Below are 26721 nucleotides of genomic sequence, written 5' to 3' on the forward strand. Positions count from 1 at the left end.
AAAATATAAAAGAATTAAAAGATTAAAAGGAGGGCCACAAGTGTTCTTTATAAATAATGCTATATAATTTAAAGTAAAGTAAATAATTTAAAGTAATTGCAAACATCGGAATTAAAACTGTGAAAATGGTGGCAGCTCAAGATTTTCTCAAGCAAAAATTTTGCGAAAACCAGAGCACCTAAAAACAAAATCGTACGATTTGGCCCAAATCGAAATCGAAAAAATCTTACGATGCCTTAACATCTTTTTAGAGCCGAGTGCGATTTTTAATTGATTTTTCCAGATCTAAACGTTTTTTTGCCAACCAATAAGTGTTAAGCTCCATTTTTAACGTAAAGATTCGATTTGTTAATAATAAGTGGCATACATTAACGTAAAATTAGATTTTTAAATTACAACGCGGTCGTGAGTGCTGATGCTGCTTCGATTGAAGTCGCTGCCGTTTGGCCCGCTGCTGTCTCGTCGCTGCGCTCAGTGCTGAGTATCAGTGGCGGACTAAGAACGCTTGAGGCCCGGGGCGGGTTTAAGTCAGGGGCCCCCTCATTTAATTTTTATTTCATTTTTTCAAATATTGATCGCGGGGCCCGGGGCAGCCCGCAACCCCCTTACGCTACTGATGAGTATCAAATTTGTAGTTGATTTTCCTTTATTCTAATATCGCCCACGCTTTTCTACCCATATTAATATAAGAACTGAGCCTTTAAAAAAGCTTACTATTATATTTTTATCCATATATGTACGTATTCCGCGTATATAAACATAATAGTACTAAAAGTTTAAGTCTTTTTAAAGACTTGCTCGTATAATACTATAATATATTAATATACTATATTGAACAAATAATAATTTAAGACATAAGTCTTTTTAAAGGGTTTTTAACTTATTATTATTTATTTTTTTCACATTTTGTCACAATCTTAATATATTCTATAAATTTTCCCATTTTTAAAAGCTTACTCTTATATTTTTATTCATATACTTACTCAGCGTATATAATCTTAATAGTACTAAAAGTTTGTCTTTTTGAAGACTTGTAATACTATTAATTTAGTTAGGTAGGTTCTAATAATAATAATTTAAGCTTAAGTCTTTTTATAGACTTTTTCTTAACTTAATATAATTTCGCTTTTTTCAAAGTTAATTTTAATCTACTCTACAAATTCTATAAATTAATATAAATATAAAAATTATTATTTTAATAAGTATAAATACATTTGCTGCAAGCGTTAGTCTTTATAAGGACTTATACTTTTAATACTATTAATTAAATTATATTGATATTTAAAATAATAATAAAAGCTTAAGCCTTTTTAAATACTTAATCTTATATTATTATTTTTCTGTTGACTATTTTTTCTGTGTTCAATAAATAAAAATTTCTAAATATTTGATATATATATTTATAAATATTTTATTAGGTCGAGCTGCTGAGCAAGCAGCCGATACTCGACGTCGTTCTGAAAGGCGACCAAATATAGAGACTACGGCTATGGCGCAGGAACAAAACACTGCCAACCATAGAATAAGGCGCTTGGATACCGTGTACCGCGCGGGTGAGCAAGAAGCAAATACCCTGCGTCGAGCACTGACAAGAGATACACAGGAACGCTTGTTAGAAAGAGAGCGTGATAGGGCTAACAGAGCTAGGGCTAGGGCTAGGGCTGGTAGGGATCGCAGGATAGTCGAGCAGGCGAGAAATACACTTGCTCGACATAGCGCACGATTAGTCAGTATAGAATCCTTAGTGCTAATAGGCAATCAGAAAATCTTCGGAATGCCCTTCGAAGTCAGGAGATTAGACTTGATATAGCTCAGGAAAATAGGACTATTAGAATCAGACCTATTGAAATAGATGCTCTCATAGCTACATTCAATAGGAATGTTAAGCTTGGTTGTTGCAAAGGATTGTGGTTCCCCAATCAAATAAGAAAGCTTTCTAGGTCTTATTTGGAAGAACATTGCGAGTTCAGGGAAGAGATATACCAAAATGCAAGACATCTTGCTTTCGCTGGTAATCTTTTTAAGTTTTGCAAAACTTGTCACAGCAATATTAAATTCGGCCGAAAGCCCAAAAGGGCCATTTCAAATGGCTTAGATTTCCCAGAAATTCATTACTCTTTGAGGGGCCTAACTCCCTTGGAAGAACGACTGATTTCACCTCGCCTTCCATTAATGATTATTAGGTCAATAGGTCATGAGCGTCAAAGTGCTATCAAAGGAGCAGTTGTTAATCTCCCTATTCCAGTAAGCAATATCGTGACGTCTCTTCCACGAGCTTTCAATAAAGCAGAGTTAATTCAGCTCCACCTCAAACGAAGAATGGAATACGGACATGATTTCATGGCAGAAACCATACGGCCTGCCAAAATGGCTGACGCTATTAGGTATTTACTTAATAGTGAGCTTTATAGAAAGCACAATGTGTCAGTTAAAGAGCAGTGGATCTCTGACTTCACATCCGATACTGTTCCATTCGTAGCATCTCAAGCTCACGTAGCCTTTGTAGAGGGACAACTAGCCATCCAGCAGGAGGATGAAAATTCGGAGGCGCGTAATTCTAATCAGAATACTTTGCTTGAGAATAACCAGACACATAATGTAGGAATGACGAGAATTACAATAGCTCCAGGTGAAGGCCAAAAGCCTCTCGACGTAATTCTCGATGACCTAATAATCATTCCCTAGCATATATGGTGGCATAAAAAGCCCATCTTCAGAAAGCTACACAACCATAGTTAGATCTGAACTTAGGAATGTAGATAGACAAGGTTGTCGAACTGATAAGTTATTCTTCAATAATAAGAGGTTGGAATTAATAAAAATTCGAAATAATATTTCAACTTGCTTACGTAAGCGGAGTACCTCCAGTGCCATTACAGCAACGTCATTTGTCATGATGAGGGATATTAGGGATATTCGCACGTCTCCTGCTCACTGGGAAGACGACAAGAAAAAAGTCATGGCCATGATTCGCCAAATTTGGGCTGCCAACTTTTTTCATAACTTTATCGGCCGCTGAAACTAGGTGGCCAGAGCTGTTAGTACTGTTCAAGCGCAATGTAGATAGGGTTAATATAAATGAAGAAAAAGCTTCAAACTTGCAGTTTAGGGAAAAGGCGCGCCTTATAAGAACAGACCCAGTAACGTGCGCTAGATATTTCGATTACAGATATAGAAAAGTTTTAAAACTTATGAAAAAGCCTGGGGGTGTCTTTGGTCGTTACTACTTATTACTGGCGAGTTGAATTTGAACAGAGAGATTTGCCTCATATTCACTGCATGTTTTGGCTGAAAGATGCCCCAAAAGTGGATTTAAACAATAAAGAGTCTATGTGTAGTGTAAAAGCCTTCATTGATCAGTTTGTAACTGTGGATGTTACAAACCCAGATTTGGCTCCGTATATGGAATACCAAAAACATAAGCACGGGCATTCGTGTCTTAAAAAAGTGCGGGGACAATCTATTTGTCGTTTCGGTATTCCATACCCTCCAATGCCCCGGACGGAAATATTAAATTCACTTCCCGAACCAACAAAATTCTCTTCATCACGATAACTTTTTAAAAAAATTCGAGATTTTCTACTTCGCAATCATGGAGATGGCTAATCATTTAAGCATATTTGAAAATTTTCTTTCTCACAACCATGTGAGTCTCAGTTACGAGGACTACTTTTATGCTATTAGGTCTAGTTTGAAAAAACCACAGATTTTTCTGAAGAGAACATTTGCAGAAATTCAAGTAAATGCTTATAATAAACACATTCTTTTTTGCAAAGGGCAAATATGGATATCCAGTTAATTTTGGACCCTTTTGCTTGCTGTAGCTATATTATTAATTATATTAACAAATCCCAACGGGGTATTTCGAAGTTAATGCGAGAAGCAGCGATGATATTAGAAGTGGCAATTCAAGCATTCGTCAAAAGCTACAGTATCTTGGTCACAAGTTTATTTTAGGCACTGAGATATCTGCCCAGGAAGCCGTATATTGTTGTCTGGGAAAAGCGTTGTCAGAAGCAAGTAATAAGTGCGTTCATATAAACACCTTCCCTCCAGAACAACGAGTTCGTATGCTGAGACCTACACGCGACCTTCAAAATATGCCTCAGAATTCAACTGACATATTTTTGAAGGGATTGCTGTATAGATACAAACCAGATTTCCATGAAGGCCTGTGTTTAGCCGATTTTTCAACATATTATGAGTTTTCGAAAAGCCGTAGAAGTTCTCGTCAGAGGGCAAATAGTGACGATTTAGGAGAAAGAAATAAGGCTAGTATTATTAGGTATAGGCCTTTTAATATCAATACAGATAGGGTAAACTATTTTGGATCATTAGTAATGCTATTTTCTCCGTGGCGAAACGAACAGGTAGATTTAATTCAAAGAAATTGCGAGGAATTTTATAAAGAGAATGAGGAGGCTATTTCAGCCAACTTTGAAAAGTATAATGCCATAGATAGTTTAGAAGACGCGCATAGAAGGGCCATGGAGGTAGATAGTAGTGAACAAAATAAATAAGAGGTGGACGAACCTAATGAGGAGTTTAGGGCACTAGCAATTCCTAAAATATCTTTGGCAAACAAAACGTCGGCAACAAGAAATTTCGATTTGGGGGTCGGATAAGTACGTCGGCAAAAGCTATCGTGAAGGTTGCCTTACTGTTGGTGGAACAAAAAAGGCAGGTTAAAATACTCATAAAATATAAAAGAATTTATTAATTTTTTAAAAGGAGGGGGAAAAGTGTTGTTTGTAAAAATTTATATTTAATTTAAGAACCTAAATGGGCAAAGTGCAGTAAAAAAAGTAATTGGAATTAAAACAGTGAAAAAGGTGGCAGCCATAGATTTTCTCAAGCCCTCCAATTTCTGCCTTCTCCTGGCTTCAGAACAAGCTATTCCAAATATAAGAGCCATTTTTCACGTTATTTGATTTAGAAAATTAAAATAAAAAAGGTGTTTGAGCAGCAAGAAGCGATGAGAAACCAAACATTCCTATAGCAAAACGATAGAAAAGAAGGTATGTACATACATATGGCATATGTATGCATGTGAGCGTATGGTCAGCTTTCAGAAAGTTCAACATTTTACATTAAATCGACAATTCTACTGAAATTCGAATAACAGACGTGTACATACACGTTGCTCATAACATAGATTCATTTATTTTTATTCTTAGTCGTTTAAGAGTGCTGAGTCGTTTAAAGGCAAGTGTGTTTAAAACCTGTGTGTAATCAAAAATAACAAGAACGCTCACAGAACGCCCAGACACCGCCCAAAGCTGATAGCACACACTTTTGAAACATGTTTTGATATATTTTCATTTTTGCCACGCCCACAAACCGCCAAAAACTGTCAGTGCTGAAGACTCTCCTGCGCACTTCCAATAGCTGAGTAACGGGTATCAGATAATCGGGGAACTCGACTATAGCGTTCTCTGATGTTTTCTCTGTAGTTGACATGCTTTGGACTTTGCCAACTCGATTTCAAGTTTTATTAAATGTAAACACCGAGAGACCGATGGTTTTTGATATTTCTAGATAGCTTAAGAAATATCCAGCTGCAATTAAAATATATAAGACAAACGTTTTCAAACACAAAAAAAAAAAACACTCAACATAAAAAAACAAGAGAACGCTATAGTCGAGTTCCCCGACTATCTGATACCCGTTACTCAGCTAGTGGAAGTGCGAAGGCCAGTTTTTGGCGGTTTGTGGGCGTGGCAAAAAGTTTTTTTTTAAATCGATAGAAATTTACAAGACCAATACAAAAATGAAAAAATATTAAAACATTTTTCAAAAGTGTGGGCGTAGTAGTTTTGGGCGGTTTGTGGGCGTTAGAGTAGGCGTGGCAAAAAGTTTTTTTGCAAATCGATAGAAATTTACAAGACCAATACAAAAATGAAAAAATATTAAAACATTTTTCAAAAGTGTGGGCGTGGCAGTTTTAGGCGGTTTGTGGGCGTTAGAGTGGGCGTGGCAGCATGAATCGACAAACTTGCGCTGCGTCTATGTCCCTGGAGTCTGTATACTTAATCTCAACTTTCTAGCTTTTGTAGTTCCTGAGATCTCGACGTTCATACGGACAGACGGACAGACAGACGGACGGACAGACGGACATGGCCAGATCGACTCGGCTACTGATCCTGATCAAGAATATATATACTTTATATGGTCGGAAACGCTTCCTTCTGCCTGTTAAATACTTTTCAACGAATCTTGTATACCCTTTTACTCTACGAGTAACGGGTATAAATATTTTTAACAGTATACAACATTTTTAGAAAAACTTCCTTCAAGGAAATAAAAATCATCGCATAATAAAACTATAATTTAATGGTAATTTTTGTGTTTCCTGTTTATATCCTTGATGTTTATTAAAGAAAGCACAGCTCTTTTGTAAGAAATCAACCAAATTCTGCCATTTCTTCACTGGAATTCGGTTCTAAGACCTTTGTAAGTCTTACACTAGTATCACCATTTGATAAGTATATATTAATACATATTCGTTAAATACATATCAAGGGAATCTAAAATTAAAGGAACATATTTGAACATAAACAAGAGAGAACGCTTTAGTCGAGTTCCCCGACTATCTGATACCCGTTACTCAGCTAGTGGAAGGGAAAAGGAGAGTCTTAAACACAGTTTTTGGCGGTTTGTAGGCGTTATAGTGGGCGTGGCAGAACGTTTCTTGGCAAATCGATAGAAATTCACAAGACCAATATAAAAATGAAAAAATATCAAAACATTTTTCAAAAGTGTAGGCGTATCAGCTTTGGGCGGTTTGAGAGCGTTAGAGTGGGCGTGGCAAAAAGTTTTTTGGTAAATCGATAGAAAATTACAAGACTAATACAAAAGTGAAAAAATTTCAAAACATTTTTCAAAAGTGTGGGCGTGGCAGTTTTGGGCGGTTTGTGGGCGTTAGAGTGGGCGTGGCAAAAAGTTTTTTGGTAAATAGATAGAAAATTACATACCTAATACAAAAATGAAAAAATTTCAAAACATTTTTCAAAAGTGTGGGCGTGGCAGTTTTGGGCGGTTTGTGGGCGTTAGAGTCGGCGTGGCAACATGAATCGATAAACTTGCGCTGCTTCTATGTCCCTGGAGTTTGTATGCTTAATCTCAACTTTCTAGCTTTAGTAGTTCCTGAGATCTCGACGTTCATACGGACGGACAGACGGACATGGCCAGATCGACTCGGCTATTGATCCTGACCAAGAATATATATACTTTATATGGTCGGAAACGCTTTCTTCTGCCTGTTACATACTTTTCAACGAATCTAGTATACCCTTTTACTCTACGAGTAACGGGTATAAAAACGTGAGAAACAGCTACTTTATATTTCTATAATGTTTGAAAGCAAAAATACCGTAACAGAAGTCTCTTGTTCGACGGTTATGGCAGTACCAAGTTCCCCAAAAGTGGGAAATCTAAAAGTTTTAATATTGACCTGCTGAACAGTAAAATTTAGATTAGGATTTTAAAATAACGCTCTGTTGCGAACGGCCAGAGAGAATATTTCATTTAGAAAAATCTTGTTTTATTTGTAAGTCGGATTTTAAATATAAGATCAATCAATGCGTTTTGTCAACAAAAATTGTGTACCCTTAAGCCACAATTTCTTATGTTTTTAGTTAGTTAGTTATAGGTCATTAGTTTAACCTAAACTTGTTTTTCTCCAGAATAATATATATTTTTTTCAAAGTCTTGTTATGTATTTCCGGTACCTTTCGATTATACTAAAAAAATAAATAAATAAAATAATCCACAAAAAACTTTAATTTCTTTTTATGTATATAGTATACACATTCGAAAATTCTCCTGAATGCATTAAAATTTGTGTCAAGTAACAAATTATTAATAATATTTATAAATATTTACTTTGAATTTAATTATGCATATTTAGTTTAAATTCAATACATCATTTAATTTTTTTCGGCCTTTTATTACATAGTTGGAAATTTCTATTATAAATTTTTTACGGCTTCTTAGTTAATTATTAATTCTAATCCTAATGTAATTATATTATATCTTTTAGAATTTCAAATATGGTAGTTAAATAAAATAAAATATGTATTAATTAATGAATTGTTATTTTAATCATTATACACATTCAGAAGTATAGAAGTATTCTGGATAGCTTATTTTGTTCGGGAGAAAAGTTTACAGAACTGTACGAAAAATATTCTGAAAAGGAATGTTTTCAGAATAATTGCAAAAGAAATATTCTTCATTCATGCCCAGCAAAATGAAATAGTAAATTCCTACTTGTGAATGTACATACTTCCAACTGGGCACTCCTGGATCAAGTTTTTGAGGCTGTTGCATGAATCCTAATGGTTATTGTTATTGCCGTGCTAAAACGGGAACGTGACTGGTAAATTTTTGCACTAGGGTCGGTTATCAAAAAGATAAACCGATTAGTCAATACAGCTCTAGTTAAATAAATTTGGAAAAAATCCTGTTAATCACTGCATAAAGCTACATATACATTTTTGATTACAAGTGCAGTGTTGCTTAAACATAACTATTTTAAACTTAATTAATTTTAACTATTTTAAATGTCAACCAGCACAACTGTTTAATCAATGCAAACAATAGGGCAATGTAATTTGTTCGGCTTACTGTACCTTATTGCATTGTTTCCCTCGCAGCGCTTTTAATTTGTTAAAAAAATGTTTAGTTGTTCAGTTTGGGTAGTTTCGGTTGCGTATTAAAAAAATTACACAGATCATAGTTAAAACTGATTTAATAATTGACTTGTTTATATGGGAATATTACCTTTTTCGGGTTTTCTTCAAGTCTTTTCATTTACAAATGCAAATGATCATTTGGGCTTGCGTTGTTAGTTTTTTAATGTTCTCAGATGTATGCAAAAAAATTATTCTGAAAGAAATACTTCCAAAACTGCTACGTATTTCTACGCATGCATAAGACTCGGAGCAAATAATAGAATATTAAAACAAACTTCTATTGTACATTCATTGGGTATCGTAGAATACATCAAATGCATCTTGGTAAAAGTTCCCCAAAAACATGCGTTCAAATAGCGGCAATATCCTTGTCGAAATTGGAATTAAATGTGTTGAATTTTAAAAACCGTTGAAAATGGAACAACGAAATATGAAATTGACTTTGACTGTGGGACTTTATACAAATGTTTCATATCATTATATTCTTAAAATTCGTTAAAAAATAAAATAATAGTCTTATATTGTGACTATAAAACTAAGTTTGAAATATATCAATCCCATAGAGCACACACAGATCAAATTTCGTGATTTAAGCACGCAGTCGATCTGTCCCTGTTAGTCCGTCCGTCTGTCCGTATGAACGTGGAGATTTCAGGAACGAAAAAGTTGAGATTAAGCCTGCAGACCCATGTTGCCCCGCCCTCTCTAACGCCCACAAATCGTACAAAATTGCCACGCCTACACTTTTGAAAAATGTTTATATATTTTTTTAAATTTTTTTGTTAACCTTGTAAATTTCTATCGATTTGGCAAAAATTTGTTTTCCATGCCCACTATAACGCCTAAAAACCGCAAAAAAAACTGTCACGCTCGCACTTTTAAAAAAAATTTGTAATTTTTTTTAATTTTAATATTGTTCTTCCCAATTTCTTGTTTGTACTTTCACTAGCTGAGTAACGGCTATCTGATATTTGGCGTTTTTTGCGTATTTTAAATAAATAATAGTATTAAATTGTTCTTAAATTAATTTATTCATTCATTTCTAAGAAAATAACTAAATAATCAAATGTGAATTGAAAAAACTTTATGCACCAATATAAAAATAGTTAACGTCAACATAATCGGCCAGTCAATGGGCTAATATTGTAAAAGAAAAATAAAAAAAATTTAAGAAAAATGTAATAAGTGTTTAAAAACAGATATGGCATGGCGAAGTTTCCCTATTCGTTTTTGGTGTAGCGTTGTAATACAGTGTGGCCGGCCCATGATACATGTATAAGCATAAGCTTATAATAATATGGTGGTGCCCACGAGCACGACTGGCAAATCAGAGACGCTCTATTATGATTTCGAGCACTGTACATTAGTGGAGTTCAATTCCTTATCACACGAGAATTATTTGTGAAGCTTCAGCAAACGGTTTGACGCGTGCATACGAAAATTAAATCAATTGCTGTTTAACCGCCAACAAAGTAATGACGAATACACAAAATATGATTTTGTTAGCATTTGTTGGACAATGTCCACGGGGTTTAAGGATTGGCATAGGGTAAAGTGCGTGTGTTGTTGGGATGCCAAATGAATAGCCGCGAACTAAATTTTGGGTCCAGAAGCATGCTACAGATAATAAAAGCTTTAAGCAAAGCTTTGGGCGTATGAAATAACGCAAACGTGTTTCAGCTTAAACGCAGGCAACCTTTTTCGCTATTCCCAAGTCGGGCGTGCATAAAATTCGTGAGCTGCATTTTTTTTTCGGTCTGACAGACTTTTGGGCAAATATTACAGATAACTCATAGCTTCGTTCGTGAAGATTTTGTAAGCTCGGGTCCCAATTAGGAAATTTTCGCTGCTGCTGAACCTGAACATAAGTCGCTGCGTCCGTTTCCGTATTAAATTTATTTTCTAAATCGAGAACCGGTGAAGTGTATAAGCATTTAAGTTGCTTCCTCCGCATCCAAAGTTTTCAATAAGCTTTAAGTCCACGACCAGATAAATATTTGGTTAGAAAAGGGTTTAGCCGGAGCTTAAGCAAATTCAAGTGAATAGAGAAAAACTGCCTGTGTATGTGTACAATGCGTATCTCTGTTTTTGTCCAGGTCACGGAAACAAGTGCCATCGAAGGTGGCAAGTTTACTGTCTGGCGTCGGCCAGTACTCAAGTACGAGAGGTTAGACCTGGGACACCCCCTAATTTTTCATCGGAACCATTAATTCTGCGGGTAATTTCGGAATAAGCGTTTGGGTTATTGGGTGATTGAACCCAGCAAAGAGGAATTGACTTCGGATCCCGAGAAGCACCCCTAAGCGGGGCATGGCCGGCTAGGAAGCGAACAGAGGCATTTTTAAAAACTTCTAGTGCAGTTAAATCGGCCACAAGCACGGCTGCGCAACATTCTTCAATGGCCTGCTACGCCGTGCGGCTTTAAATATTTGACCCTGAAATGACTTGCGTGCCCTTACGGACTTAACCTATATTCGGTAGTGAACTTAACCAAAGAGTAGACCCGATCAGTGGCCAAAGGCAACGTCCGTCGTCCGACAGCTGTGTATGCGCGAATTCTATATGTGAACTTTTGCTGAAACTAGAATCCGAGAATAATGAGAGGAACTGTCTTTTGGATTATATGAAACAAAAACAAATATTTTTTTTTTATTTTTTAAGTAATTTTTAATCAAATTTAAGTAAATTGTAAAGTTCTCCTTATCAATCTAAAGAATGGGGTAAAAAAAAGAAAATTTCTCGTCGCTTTCGTTTAGACCGAGAACCGCAATTAATTTTCAGCCACCGTCGAGTGATCGATCTTTCACCGATGGAAATGATGCGTGAGGGTTAATAAATAATAAATAAATAGTGTTTTTTTGTCATGGAAGCTTAACAAAAGCCTAAAAAATTTTTGAAAAAGTTCTACCCTATGCTGAAAGTGAAACCTGAATTGACTATCACAAGAAATAAAGTTAATGAATTATCGCTACCTTAAATTAAACTTTAATTATTGAAATTGATGAATAATCGCAACACTCATATGTAAAAAAAATATATTTTTATTTTACTGAATGATTACAATATTTTTATTTAGACGTGACTGGTTTGATTGACGTTCAAGCCTCGGTTTCGAGCTTTTCTAAAATGGACTTTAGACTTTAGGGTTCTGATCATATGAAAAGAGAAAGCTTTGGAGTTGGTGACTTTATTTGTCTTTGGATTTCTCTTGGATTCAAGTGCATTCACTCTTGGAAACAAGTGCTCTTAGATTCTTATAATTATACCCGTTACTCGTAGAGTAACAGGGTATACCAGATTCGTTGAAAAGTATGTAACAGGCAGAAGGAAGCGTTTCCGGCCATATATAGTATATATATTCTTGATCAGAATCAATAGTCGAGTCGATCTGGCCATGTCCGTCTGTCAGTCCGTCTGTCTGTCCGTCCGTCCGTATGAACGTCGAGATCTCATGAACTACAAAAGCTAGAAAGATTATGAGATTAAGCATACAGACTCCAGAGACATAGAAGCAACGCATGTTTGTCGATTCATGTTGCCACGCCCACTCTAACGCCTCAAAGCTGCCACGCCCACACTTTTGAAAAATGTTTTGATATTTTTTCATTTTTGTATTGGTCTTGTAAATTTCTATCGATGTGCCAAAAAACTTTTTTCCACGCCCACTCTAACGCCCACAAACCGCCAAAAACTGTCAGTGTTGAAGGCTCTCCTTCGCACTTCTACTAGCTGAGTAACGGGTACCAGATAGTCTGGGAACTCCTCTCGTCCTCTCTTGTTTTATACTTGAATTTGTAAACAATTTTTAACAGCCGGACAGTGAGTTCCCAAAAATTGCAATGTACTCTGACATTCAGGACACCAACCAAAACGGCCTTTTGCCAAACGTCAGTCGGAAGACATCTATCAAGCCAACACACGCTCAAACGCTCAAACCGCGTTCTACCTGGCTATTTGCGCGACTGGAGCCTTTTGCAATTAAGTTTTAATTTATTTTTTGCTTTGAACAGATTTCATTAAAACTTGAATGGTCAAATATAATTAGGACTGGCTCATCTGTCCGTATTTTCATAACCTTTCTGCGGATCTGCTCATGCTCTGGTTTCCAATCGAATATTTTACTTTTACAAGTAAGACCATACAATTGCCAAAAATATGATGCACGACCAATAAACTGTCTTACTTGGGAAACTGACTGTGGAGGAGGTAATTTAATTAACGCTTGAATTTTGTATTAGCCCTCTGGAGTAACGAATGCAGTACGTTCAGTAGAATTTGGGTGAAACCGCTAGCCATAACTAAACAAGAAAAGTACCTAGCGCCGCAAGGAACAATTTTCGACGATGGTGTTTGCATTTAATTCACGGTAATTCATGCATAGTCGATAAGAACCGTTTTTCTATTTAGCTAGTAGCACGGGGACTGGTAAATGGAGAACTGCTGGGACAAATAATATTCGGCGGTATTATTCATAGCAGAAAGGGTTTACACAGACTTACTCTTAAAAAGTTCAATCTTTTCAATAGTTATTGTAGTTCCAAAATTCTGATTAAAAATCCCCCCCCAATTATTATATTATAATTAATGTAACTATTAAGGACTACATGAAAAAGGACTTCGATCGGCTATCCGCTAATATTGACTTTTGATAGAATTTGTAGTGTGCTAGTTACAGTATTATGATGCGTGTGCCCGCCAGTTGGGATGATGCAGATTCCTTCACAAGGGAGCACTCGGCTCCTGAATCGAAATAAAATGGATATGACTCAGCGGACGAGCTTAGGGTACCAATTGGCTCTGCTACTTGACACAAGTTAGCACGCTTCTCTTCGTTCCTGTTGTGAGTTGTTGATAGTTTTCGTGCAGGGCGATTTGGTGAAATGTGCCCAGATTTTCCACACGTGTAACACGAAATTTCTCCATTCTGTCCATCAGACGGACGTCCAGCATTTGGATGAGATGCATTTTGGTGTTTAATGTTGTTTTCCGTGAACGGCAATCGGCGATTTTGTAGCCTGTTTTTCCGCTTGCAGAATTTTCAGGTACAGATTGGTCCCTTCTTCTGGCTAATAAAAACGCGGGAAACTTATTGTCTTGATAGTAGTTGTGAACACCGTACGTTGAATTCTAGTGTCAACAATTGCCGCATGCGCAAAGACAGTTGATACCGCAATTTCTTCTTTTGTCATGGACTTCCATTGGGCCATTAGTGTAGTTATAAGTCAGTTTCCATATACATCACTAGGTCGACCGTTCAAGACATTGAACAATGTTGATGCTGAGGTCTCGTTGCCTTCAAATTGCTGCAGAAATAGTTCTTTGAACTTACTCCATGACACTCCAGAAAAGCATATTTGCGAAAGCCAATTAGAAGCACTGCCCTCCAAAGATCTGCTTAGAGCTATTAGCAAAGCACTGCCGTCCAGAGGATTTTCAGTGAAGTTAAGATCTCAATTAGATTGCGATGCTGTAGTTCCAAAAGTGAACACAAACTGTCTTTGGTGATGGTTTGGTGTGGAGGCGATCCTACTTCTGATGTCGGAGCATGATTATTATTTTCGTTCACTACATCGATACCGTCGATGCCACGGTCAGCGCGTTTCCTAGGCATGCTGAACTCTCAAATGAAGACTGTGTCATTTCGACACCACACTCAGTATTTATAGGCTTGTAGCAGATCAGCATAAAGGACCCTGGCACTTCATATAAAGCGCCGACATATATAATCTATTTCCCTACCTATCTAAAAAAAAAACGTAATGATAGCCTTAATTACGGCATTATGCAAGCACAACAACCTCTGTGTCTCCGCAAAAAAAAATTCGTCTTCTCTCTGTCTTTTCACTAAACATCCGGTTTAGTTCTAGCTTGTAATTTCTTGTCTTGTTAATAATGATGTGTAGTCCGTGTCCAAGATCTTGGTAAGAAAGACCACCACCCCGCCGACGAGCTGTAGCCGGAAAATGGCAGCGTGAACCAGCAGAGCAGATCCTCCTAAAGGAGACGTTTCACACTACATATGCTAAAAGTGTTTGGTGGGCGGGTGTTGTTTGTGTTGATGTTTTTGTACCATGTGTTGAATTTGCTTAATAAGGTTCTGTTTTCCTTTTGTAATTATTGTTTTAGAAGATTCTTTATGCATTTTATGATGTTGTTGGAGGTGTATATAGTCGGCATTTTATTAGCCTTCTTTGCTATTTGATCACCTCATTTACGTTAGACTTTTATCTTTGGTTTTTTTATTTGAATTTGTCACCTGATTTGTGTGAGGTATTTGTTGTTGTGCGTTGTGTTGAGTAAAGCTTAAATCGCTCTTACAAACTTTCCTCTCCAAAACTAACTATTTTATTGCGTTATCTGCTGTTGGGGTAGATGAGTAGGGTGGTAGTGTACCAAGGTGCAGACTTTCCGTTTCGGTGGTGATGTTTTGTTTGGAAACGTCTGTGTAGATAAATGTGTGGTTTTTTTAGGTTTATTTTGTTTCATAAAAAATTTTCGAAATATTTTTGGTGCAGTGTTGTCGTTATTTGCTGTTGTTAGATTTTCGGGAAGTTTCATTGGTGGTTCTGGGTAGTTTCATTGAGTTGTAGGATATGTTGCGTTGTTGTGTATGTTGAGTTAACATGTTTTTATAGCGCGATCTCATGTTAAAATGTGTTTTTTATTTTTTGGTTTTATGTATTTGAATATTTCTGTATTTTTGGCTAGTTGCAGTATGTTGGTTTTGTACAGAAAGTGGTTCGTCAGTGTTCTTTGGAAAACTCCTAGGACTAGCCTGAGTGCTGCATTTTATGTAGATTTGAATTTGGTCATCGTACTTTTTGGTGCGTTTCCATGTGTCCGAAATCTGTAGACGATTTTCTAGATCAGTATGGCTTTTGTGATGTTCTGTCGGCTCTTTGTGTTGCAGTTAAATTTAAGGTTGGCCAGGCATTTTATAATATTAATTTGTTGAAAAAACATAGTATGAGGGAGTTAATGTGTGTGTTCGAGCTGTATATGTTTTTTATTATAAGTCCGAGAATTTTTATTTAGTGATTAAAAGTTTAGTATTCTTGAATATTGGGTTATAATTGTTCAGTGACATCTGTTGAGTCAAACCCCAATTAGAATATTTTTGTTTATTAGAATATTTCCAGGCATGAACACCAATCTAATGGGCCACACTCCGAATTTTCTACGTTTTTATTGTTTTATTTTTTTTATTTAATTACCTTTTTGTTTTTCTCATACATTACTAGTAGATTAACAAATTATGTTGGAAGATAATGGTAGTTTACACAAGGAAAAAGAAAACAGGAAATAATACCATAATGGAAGTGCGAACATGAAATTTAAAAATTTAATATCGATAGATATTTTACAAAATACAAAATAAAACGGAGCTTCAAAAAGAATGCTTAAGTCTTAATATACTTTTTAATCGAATTTTTAAATGCCCAACCCAAACTTTTATATTTTACCGTTTTAAACATTTACCGTTTGTTTCGTTTCCACAGCTGTTTTTTTTAATATAAAAACAAGAGAGAACGCTATAGTCGAGTTCCCCGACTATCTGATACCCGTTACTCAGCTAGTGTAAGTGCGAAGGACAGTTTTTGGCGGTTTGTGGGCGTTAGAGTGGGCGTGGCAAAAAGTTTTTTGGCGAAAAGATAGAAATTTACAAGAATAATACAAAAATGAAAAAATATCAAAACATTTTTCAAAAGTGTGGGCGTGGCAGCTTTGGGCGGTTTGTGGGCGTAAGAGTGGGCGTGGCAAAAAGATTTTTTGCAAGTCGATAGAAATTTTCAAGACCAATACAAAAATGAAAAAATATTAAAACATTTTTCAAAAGTGTGGGCGTGGCAGTTTTGGGCGGTTTGTGGGCGTTAGAGTGGGCGTGGCAAAACGTTTTTTTGCAAATCGATAGAAATTTACCATACCAATACAAAAATGAAAAAATATCAAAACATTTTTCAAAAGTGTGGGCGTCGCAGTTTTGGGCGGTTTGTGGGCGTTAGAGTGGGCGTGGCAACATGATTCGACAAACTTGCGCTGCGTCTATGTCTCTGGAGTCTGTGTGCTTAGTCTCAACTTTCTAGCTTTTGTAGTTCCTGAGATCTCGACGTTCATACGGACAGACAGACGGACAGACGGACAGACGGACGGACATGGCCAAATCGACTCGGCTATTGATCCTGATCAAGAATATATATACTTTATATGGTCGGAAACGCTTCCTTCTGCCTGTTACATACTTTTCAACGAATCTAGTATACCCTTTTACTCTACGAGTAACGGGTATAAAAAAAGAAATACGCGTGAATCTCTCGGAAGTGAAATTTGGAAAGGGCCAATAACTGAACAAAGTTAAAAAAGTTAACAGTTCCGTTTTTATCGGTATCCGACTTATGCTATAATAATGGAGATTATAGAAGTGCAGTTTTGCTATTGTTATAATTCTAATGCAGGCATGAAGAGCCTTTAATATTAATAATAATCGATAGTAATATCGATGTACTCATTGGAATATTCAGTGGCACTGAGTATTAGAATACAAGTACATTTAAGAGAGAGTAAAAAGTTAGAGAGCAAGATAAGAGAGAGTGGGAAAAAGGTATATAAGGAACATCCAAAATACAATAGTGCTTTACAAATAGTACAATAGTGCTTTGAAAATCTTTCTACTTTTATTATTACAAAATATATTATAATAAAAGATTTCTCTCATTCAAGTAGACAATTTATGAGATTATAAAATTGGCGTGAACAGATGCCACTAAAATACTCCCAAGAGCGTAGTATGCAAAATAGTAAACAGTGTATACACATGTGTCAAATACAGACTAAATGGGTTGAACTCTTAAAATACACCGGTAAAGCTAGTTTCTTTGAAAAGTGTTTAAAAGTTATTTATTTTGTAATACTAGAAGTTTTCAGCCTAACACTTTTGAACAATAAAAAGTCAATAAACGGAGTATACATATTGCTCGGTTCGACTAAAATGAAAAGCACATATTTGACATCATTAATTACTATACTTCTTTTTGCTAATGGTATAAATGGAATTTCCACGGAGACAAGAAATAAATTCTTGTTGGAGAAAGGGAATGACTTCAACTCCGTATCGTCTGAATTATCACAAAATTTAGCAAGGCAAGTTTTTTTGTTAATAAATGTATTTATTCAATAATTACCTCACATCATAATTACTTTATATTCATAAATCCACATTTCGTACATTTATTTCTAACCTTATTTAAGATGAGTGATATTTATTTGATACGTATATGCTTAAATATATGTCTCTATTTATTGTTAACAATCCAGATATATCTGGTTGTAAACTGCTTTAACCTAGACATGTGAAGAATGTATACAGTAACTGAACAATGTATTTGTAAATCGATTACATAAGTTTAATATTTTTCGGTTTCTTTAGTCAGTAATAATTTTCAATAAAAATTTGGAAAAGGCTACAGAGCAAAACAAAGAAGTACATATATGTATATGTATTCCTAAATATCCAGATATATCTGGTTGTAAACAGCTTATCCCTTAACCTTTTAGCATGCAATTACTTTCCAATGTTTTTGTAAACCGAATACAAAGTTGTTGAATATTTTTTTTCCTCACTGTCAGTAATGTATTATTTTTAATTTAATTTGGGAAAAGGTGCAAAGAATAACGAAAACGTATGCATGCAACAGGTACGATGCATATACATACCTATTTAGATCATATGGGCCTTTAGTTTGCTTAATATCTGCAGACACCTTTGTAGAAAGATTACTGATATTGGTTGCGTAACTAGGACCAGAGATTTATATAGTACCCTTATAAGTAATACAGTAATACACCCAAAGCTTAAAACACTGAACTAACCAAGAATGCGTTTTCATGTTAATATGGTTATAAAGTGTATACTAAGACATATGCAGTTTTTATGTATATTCTTCTGCGAATTAGTATTAGCGTTTCTGCCGAACATATTCCTTTTATACCCGTTACTCGTAGAGTAAAAGGGTATACTATATTCGTTGAAAAGTATTTATCAGGCAGAAGGAAGCGTTTCCGACCATATAAAGTATATATATTCTTGATCAGGATTAATAGACGAGTCGATCTGGCCATGTCCGTATGAACGTCGAGATCTCAGAAACTAAAAAAACTAGAAAGTTGAGTTTAAGCATACATACTCCAGAGACATAGACGCAGCGCAAGTTGCAAGTTCGATTCATGTTGCCACGCCCACTCTAACACCCACAAACCGCCCAAAACTGCCACGCCCCACAATTTTGAAAAATGTGTTGATAGTTTTTCATTTTTGTATTGGTCTTGTAAGTTTCTATTGATTTACCACAAAACTTTTTGCCGCGCCCATTCTAACGCCCACAAACCGTCAAAAACTGTCAGTGTTGAAGACTCCCTTTTGCTGAGTAACGGGTATCAGATAGTCGGGGAACTATAGCGTTCTCTCTTGTTTTATGTATATTCTTGATCAAACTGGCAGGCGAGCCGGTCTGGCTTGTGTGTCTGTTCGTCTGCAATAAAGTTGAGGCTGAGCATGCGGATAATACGTTCACTACTCTAACGCCCACAGACCGCCCAAAACCGTGTGACCCACAGTAATTAAAAAAGTTCTGATAAATCTTATTAAACTATTTTCCTCACAAATTATATTCGCTATGCCATCAAATAGTTTTTCCCTCCCTCAAGTGAGTAACGGGTATCCGACTGTAGAGGAAATTGGCTATTATTTCTCTGTTGTCTCTATAAAATTTCACATATACATAAGTATTTAAGCAATCCAACTATCCCTGAAGTTCAACTTCAACATTTGGATTGCAGTGATGAATACGAAGACATTCAAAAATATCTGGATTTTTTCGGTCTTGGGCGATTGCAGATTTAAGATAAGGACTTTTCTTTTTAAATACACGCTTATTTTTACAGCGCTTACTCGGAGAGTAAAAGGGACAGACCGACTAATACGTCGGTTGACTCAGATAGTGATTCTGATAAATAATATACATATGTATATATTAGAGGATAGAAAATGCTTACTTATACCTATTTCTTGCCTTTCAACCAAGTCGTCCGATTTACACTCGATATTTTATTATGTTTAAAAGTTGGTGTTTACCGAACAATATTCAAAATTTTGATCAAAAACGTACTTTTTATACCCGTAAAGTAAAAGGGTATACTAGATTCGTTGAAAAGCACAGCTACAGTCAAAATAATAGTAGTGCTCACAAAGGTTTTTAAATAATCAAAAAAAAAAAATTGACTTTGGATAATTCATAAGACTTTTCAGAAAGAAATGAAAATGTGAAATTGGACCGTAATTTGATCGGTTAAAATATTACTAGTGCATTTTCTCAAACAGCATTACAGCCAAATAAAACATTTAAATGATTTAATCTTTGTAATAGCCCTATATATATGTTTATTTTAGTAATTTCTTGAATAGCCTCTGTTTGCAATAATAGACGCATAGCGCATATGAATGGAATTAACTAAATTCTGGCATATTTGCACAGGAATAGAGTTCCATGACCTTTGTACAGGTTCCCAGAGTTCAAAACTATTACTCGGTTTTATTTATGAGACTGCTCTCCTTACGTCACAAATTCTCTTTTGGATTGAGATCGGGTGACTGTGCGGGCCCCTCCATGTCATCGACTTGATTGGCTGCGAACCACTCTTTGGTGTGTTTACTTGTATGTTTTGGATTATTGTCCTGTTGAAAAGTCCAAACAAATGGCATGTCTGTGAAGGCATATGGGAGCATCACCTAGTTTTAAATTTTTGGCGGTTTGTAGGCGTTAGAGTATTTTGGCAAATCGATAGAAATTTACAAGACTAACACAAAAATGAAAAAATATCAAAACATTTTTCAAAAATGTGGGCGTGGCAGTTTTGGTCGGTTTGTGGGCGTTAGAGTGCGCGTGGCAATATGAATCGAGAAATTTTCGCTGTGTCTATGTCTCTAGAGTTTGTATGCTCAGTCTCAACTTTCTAGCTTTTGTTGTTCCAAAAATCTCAGCGTTCATACGGACGGACAGACAGACGGACAGGTCGGAAACGGTTCCTTTTGCCTGTTACATACTTTTCAACGAATCTAGTATACCCTTTTACTCTACGAGTAACGGGTATAAAAATATCAAAGCATTTTACAAAAGTGTGGGAAGTGTGTGAATCTTACCGTTCTAGCTTTTATAGTTCGTGTGATCTCGACGTTCATACGAACGAACAGACAGACGGACGGACAGACAGCGTATACTAGACTCATTGAAAAGTATGAACCATGCAGAAGGATCCTTTTCGGACCATATAAAATATATATATTCTTGATCAGAATCAATAGCCAGGTCGATCTGGACATGTCAGTCCGTCTGTCTGTCCGTCCGTATGAACTTCGGGATCTCAGGAACTATAAAAGCTATCAAATTTGATAAAAAGCTTGCAGATTTCAGATAATTAGACGCAGCGCAAGTTGAGACCCATGGTAAATTAAAAATAATACATAAAAAATAATAAAAAAAATTTATGAATTCGATAATTTGGTTCTATTTTAGTAAAAGGTTGATAAAAATTGCTCCTGAAAAGCTAAAAAAAAAATGATGGTAAAGAGCTGTAAATTTCTTTCTTCGAAAATGAGTGAGGATTTTGTAATTATAATTTGCGGATATTAACTGTGCGATTTTTTGCCGTTCTAGTGTTGTTTTTGTGATGGTTTGTCTTAGCGATGCCAATGTTAAAATCATCAAAAGATGTTATACAAATTGAGCGTGCGATATGAATAATAATAATAATGAATTTTATACGGTGACACACATGATAAAAATTAGTGTATGAAACTGCGGGACAGTTACAAAGAACAGGTTTAGGAAAGGAGCTGGTGAATTTTAAATATAGTTAATATAATTGCGACAACGATATGTAAAGCAATATCAAGTCAAGTTATTTCATTGTAGGAGAAGGACGCTCAATATTGATAGACCTGGAACAAACCAGGTATTTTACAATCTTCCAGAACAACAAATTGATTACATTCGGTCAGCTTGTTGCTCAGAAGCGAAACTATTAAAAATATATCAAGATATTTTAGATTACCGAATGTACAAGCAAGAGATATAAAGAAACTATTGTAAACCAGCATAAAAAGCGTATGGTATAGTATTCCCTTCGGAAACTCGTGAATTAAAAGAACTCGATATCTCCTTAATGTTATGCATGCAGATTCCATAGTGACGTCTTATGTATTGATATTATTACTTGTCTTGCTAAATTAAATTAATAGCATTTTGACTTAATTGCCCACAAATTACGAAGGAAATGTAATGGCTTTTTCTTGCCAGTAAATTATGTTGAAAAGTTGTATAAGCTCATAAGTTGTAAGAATCAAATAAGATTTTAAGATTTACCATGGCCAATGATTCTAAGCTATAAATCTACACGCTAGGTGGTGCTCCTGAACTTTTTGTTTTAAATACTATAGTAGTTAACTTTAAAAAGCGTGTTTTGATTATTATATTATTTATATATATTTATTTATATACTGTTTAGCCAATGAGCTCTTTAATAATTTTAGTTTAATAATTAATAACACTTATTGTTCAAACAATATTCTCGGTTTTTTAAGTTTATTTGACAGCGAAAGGGTTAAACCAGCGCAAAAAGTTTGTATGCAGGCGCAGTATGTAGACGACTGAGATCAAAAATGAGTCTCTCCAAACGCTCTGTACAAAGATGAGCATAAAGAACGTATTAAATAAAATAAAATAATTAATTTACGTTAATCTTAACTATTACAATTGGTCTTGGGTAATGCTGCCAGCTGCGCCGTCCGACATGCTCAAGTCAGACATTCAATAGAGTCCTTTAGGGGCAGCTGACACAGCTTGTTTACTGCACGTCTTGTTCTTTATGGCAACTAGAAAAACTTTAGCTAGGGGCCACCTCATTTGGGGTAGATTCTCGTTCTTGACAAGAACAATGTCGTTCACCGTCAGACCAGGACTTGTAGATCGCCACTTACTCTCCAGTTCGCCAGATACTCGTCCCTCCTCTTAGACCAGAAGATTTACTGCAAATAAGATATGTGAGCCTCCGACTTGTAGAAGAATAGCCCACAAAATTCGACTCCAGTGACCATAAAAGCATGATGTGGACATAACCGAATACACGCTGCAGCGAAGTAAAGGAGTTTGCAATTTTAAATCAAATGGATATGTCCACATACGGAGATTGTCCAGCAATACACTTCGACGAAGCCCAGGCAGCGGCTTCTCAGTGAGACCAGTCGATGGCCAATCTTTCTCTTTCTCCCGATTAAAAAGAACTGGTGTGTCCAGACTGGGAACTCGCAGAGCTGAGAGGACAGAACACCTCTGGAAAGAATCTCGGCGGAGGCTTTCATCCCAGGATAACTTATCCTTACAGAGCTCTTGCCAAAAAATTTTACACTTTGCAATTACGGATAACACCTTGCAATTGTGGATAATACAGAGCGTCTACATGGCGTCGATGATGACTGCAGAACAGAAAATGAGAACAACAGGTGATCAGAGATAGGATCCCAAGCGTGGCCCGATGTTTTGGTGATGTCACTCCCATCATCAAATTAGTAGGATTTTCTGTCCTCCTTGTTTACATCCTCTAAAAGTAACGGAGTTTTGGAGCACTCTTGTATTAGCTTGAAGTGGCCTCAGCAAGAATTTTAGGGGTCTGGTGCATAATGTTGATAGCATCTTCCACGGAATTGGCACCTGATTAGATCATCCACGTAGAAATTGCGACGAAGAATTTCTGATCCAATGGGAAATTCTGCCTTGCTTATCCATCGCCAAATGGAGCATAGCCCTCTCAGACAAGTAGAAGGCGGCTTGTTGCCGTACGTAACTATGTCTAGTTTATACACTTTAACTTATTCTGTTAGGGAGTCTCTCCATAAATTACACTGCAAATAGCTGTCCTCATGCGAAATCCTTACACAGTTATACATCTTACAGATGTCCTCTGTAATGGCATCAGGGTGCGAACGAAACTGGAATAATGTATGAAACCGCTTGGGCTGGATGACTGGACCCGACATCAATAGATCATTAAGATATGTTATGTCGGCGTATTAGTGCCCGTGTCCAGTGTAAGGACTAAGGCTAAGGGAGGTTCATCCGATGTTCAGGCACCAGGTTGTCAGCGTAAGCTCGTCGATTTTTGGTCTTGCGATCTTGGTAAGCCCTTCTCTCCTACATAACGAGAATAAATATTAGTAGTGCCTGTAAAAGTTCGGACCGTTCGTCAGTCATCAGTCCTCACTACCCCATAAGCTGTAGCTTGATCGTCAAACGATCGGGCAAGGTTTCGGCCACATTCCCTCTCCTTCATGCGTCCGCATGCCTGATGGACCGTCGCAGGCCGCGCAATTCGATCCCTGTTGTCAAGGCGTTTTCCGTCAAACGTTATGTCATCGTTTTTGACCTACTCCGCTTCTCGCGTCAGCACCCCTTTTGTTTACCTAATCATTTTGTTGTAGTCAAAATAATAACATACGAGTAATTTTATTGATTAATAAGTTGTTGGCTAGTGCCATGTGTACTGTGTTATACAAAAATGAAAGGCTAGTGGGGAGTATCGGCTCTTGTTTTTGCATAACGGTTAAAAGTATCTCAAAGAACGGTCCAGAGATGAAGGAACAAGATGAGATATATGACCAACATTAAGGAGTATGTATGTATCTCTTGTTTCTTCATTAATGCAAATTACTGATCCTTTACGACAAGATTTCGAATAAGCTTCCTCTCGAGAGATAGACACCTCCGCAACGCCTGCCGATAGGAATCTCCCAAAAGAACTAAGTTTAATTTTGCCTGCAACCGGATAGAATAATCACCAGACGGCATTCGGGCGAAGTGCTTCATCAGTAATATTTGGAGCAATTGTTGCAGTTATGTTTGTAGAGTAGTCGGAAACAGTGGACCGCCGGATAAAATCTACCAAAAACCCATCAGTAACGAAAGTGTAATTGCCTATTTCCGAAACTGCGCCATAGGATCTTAACTTTTTAAGTTAAAGCTAGTTGGCAAAACGGAATGTAATAAGATGCAATTGCGAACCGGAATCAAGCAATGCCCGACCGGGAATGAACGATCCATTACAGCTGTTAACTAAAACAGACGCAGTGGCTAAAAGCGCAATGTCACTACCGGAATCCTGTGCAATGAGTGCAGTGGCATGCAGTGGCATTCCTGCTCGGAAGAAGAGATTGCATTTTCAAAATTCAGCAAAGTGTGATGCCTAGACCCACAAGTGCGGCAGTGACTTGCATTGCATTGCCGTAGATTATGCCCTCGTTTAAGGCAGTTCATACACGGGGCAAGCCTTTTTACCTATAAGACTATCAGATAGCGTTAACTCCCGGAACCGGGAACCAAATAGTAGTTGGGGCAATAGCTATAAATGAGAATTTGTTATCGTGTCTATTTTCTCACACCTGGCCGCCTGGCGAGTAGGTTGCCATAGCGTAGTCCACGGATTCTAATGTTCTGCAGCGCTGCTCCAGAAAATTTGCCATCAATTCCCACGACGAAATCAAATTCATAAATGCGAATGAAGGCGAGCCCAAGCCTTTGAGAGCGCGAATATGAATATAGTTCCGATAGTTCCCGTAGTTAAGAAACTGATCCATTACCAATACTTTAGGTGCTGCAATGGTAATTGGCTAGGTCCGGATGGCAGTCTATAATAATTATAAACATCGAGTAAAAGTCTGTCCAGTTCGCATATGCGAACTATGTCGCGTCTGATGCCTTGGATACCTGCAATTATTCGGCGTGACATCTTCGGCAAACGTGGAATGCGTAGCAAAATTGGCATTACGCTTGCAAATCGCTCGTATGCTAGCCTTGAACTAAATAAACTTTGAATAAACCACACTTATTGTTCAATTAATATTCTTAGTTTATTATAATTTATTTGACAGCGAAATGTTTGTATTCAGGCGGAGTATGTAGACGACTAAGATTTGTTTGTCTCTTCGAACGCTCTGTTCGCTCTTAACTTTTACAATTGGTCTTGTTTAATGCTGCCGGCTGCATTAATTAAATGCAATTATTTAGTAATTTATTTGTTTAAAATAATTTATTTTTTATTACAAACAAGTAATCAAAGAAATATTATTGTAAACCGTTATAAAAAATAAACAAGAGAGAACGCTATAGTCGAGTTCCCCGACTATCTGATACCCGTTACTCATCTAGTGAAAGTGCGAAGGAGAGTCTTCAACTCTGACAGTTTTTGGCGGTTTGTGGGCGTTAGAGTGGGCGTGGCAAAAAGTTTTTTGGCAAATCGATAGAAATTTAAGACTAATACAAAAATGAAAAAATATCAAAACATTTTTCAAAAGTGTGGGCATGGCAGTTTTGGGCGGTTTGTGGGCGTTAGAGTGGGCATGGCAGCATGATTCGACAATTGTTTTTAAAATATTTAGTCTATATTAAACCATTTTTATGCTCCTTAAAATTAGTTATAGATGAGGAAAATCTGTTCAATAGTTATATTCTTTACCTGTAGAGTAAAATGGTATACTTGCTTCGTTGAAAAATGTGTAACTATAAAAATGTTGAGATTAACTAAGCTTGCAGATTCCAGAGACATATACTAGCTAACTAGTTAATATTACCAATACAAGGTTTTAACCAGAAGTACTTATAATAAGTAATATGCACAACAAATAGACAGGGTAATTAAAGTAAAAACCCTGATACCGAATATAACTGTGAAATAAGTGAAAAAGATACATCTCGACCAGGTACGCCTGATCATCATGATTTATTAAAAATATAAAATATTACTATAGACTAATAATTAAGACAATAACAACACAAATCTGACAAAAATTAAAAAATGTTAACGCCAGCTATATGGATTTCTTTAAGCAAAATGCCCTTTGAAAAACAATAGTATCAACCCCGTTTGCATTTAAAAACGTTCAATTTAAAAAAAAATAAAAAAAACCATCAATACTATGTTTCCA

General features: G+C 36.3%; 2 protein-coding genes and 2 long non-coding RNA genes across 15 annotated transcripts in view; 2 read left to right on the forward strand and 2 right to left on the reverse strand.

Annotated features, from left to right (window-relative positions):
• LOC6539265 (sialin) overlaps positions 1–9047 on the reverse strand; it is an 87206-nt gene extending 78159 nt beyond the window's left edge. Inside the window, exons 1-2 of one of the 6 annotated variants that reach the window (XM_039371346.2) lie at positions 8785–9046; positions 8634–8659 (exon numbers count right to left, since the gene is read on the reverse strand). The gene's annotated coding sequence lies outside the window, so the exon portion shown is untranslated. Of the gene's footprint in view, positions 1–8287; positions 8332–8633; positions 8660–8784 lie in introns of those variants that run through there. The other 5 variants (XM_039371345.2, XM_015189729.3, XM_015189731.3 and 2 more) reach the window with 5 other exon arrangements.
• An 8266-nt stretch (positions 9048–17313) lies between these two features.
• LOC26536428 (unextended protein) overlaps positions 17314–26721 on the forward strand; it is a 44160-nt gene continuing 34752 nt past the window's right edge. The window contains exons 1-2 of one of the 2 annotated variants that reach the window (XM_015189735.3): positions 17314–17554; positions 17609–17834. In XM_015189735.3, the coding sequence (XP_015045221.1) occupies positions 17452–17554; positions 17609–17834 (329 nt within the window). In that variant the 5' untranslated portion in view covers positions 17314–17451. Of the gene's footprint in view, positions 17835–26721 lie in introns of both variants that reach the window. The other variant, XM_015189737.3, reaches the window with a different exon arrangement.
• Positions 22314–24213, reverse strand: LOC120320501. 6 transcript variants are annotated; one of them, XR_005559992.2, is made up of 3 exons: positions 24009–24213; positions 23680–23935; positions 22314–23618 (listed from the first exon to the last, which is right to left on the reverse strand). It is a non-coding gene; the product is annotated as an uncharacterized LOC120320501 (long non-coding RNA). The 6 variants fall into 6 exon arrangements; XR_005559991.2 differs by having other exon boundaries at positions 22314–22874; positions 22930–23935; XR_005559995.2 differs by having other exon boundaries at positions 22314–22426; positions 22500–23935; positions 24009–24200.
• On the forward strand, positions 24201–25639 carry LOC120320502. Its single transcript, XR_005559996.2, has 2 exons — positions 24201–24416; positions 24470–25639. It is a non-coding gene; the product is annotated as an uncharacterized LOC120320502 (long non-coding RNA).

Source organism: Drosophila yakuba, chromosome 2L (assembly GCF_016746365.2).
Source record: "Drosophila yakuba strain Tai18E2 chromosome 2L, Prin_Dyak_Tai18E2_2.1, whole genome shotgun sequence".
Taxonomy (NCBI): Eukaryota; Metazoa; Arthropoda; class Insecta; order Diptera; family Drosophilidae; genus Drosophila; species Drosophila yakuba.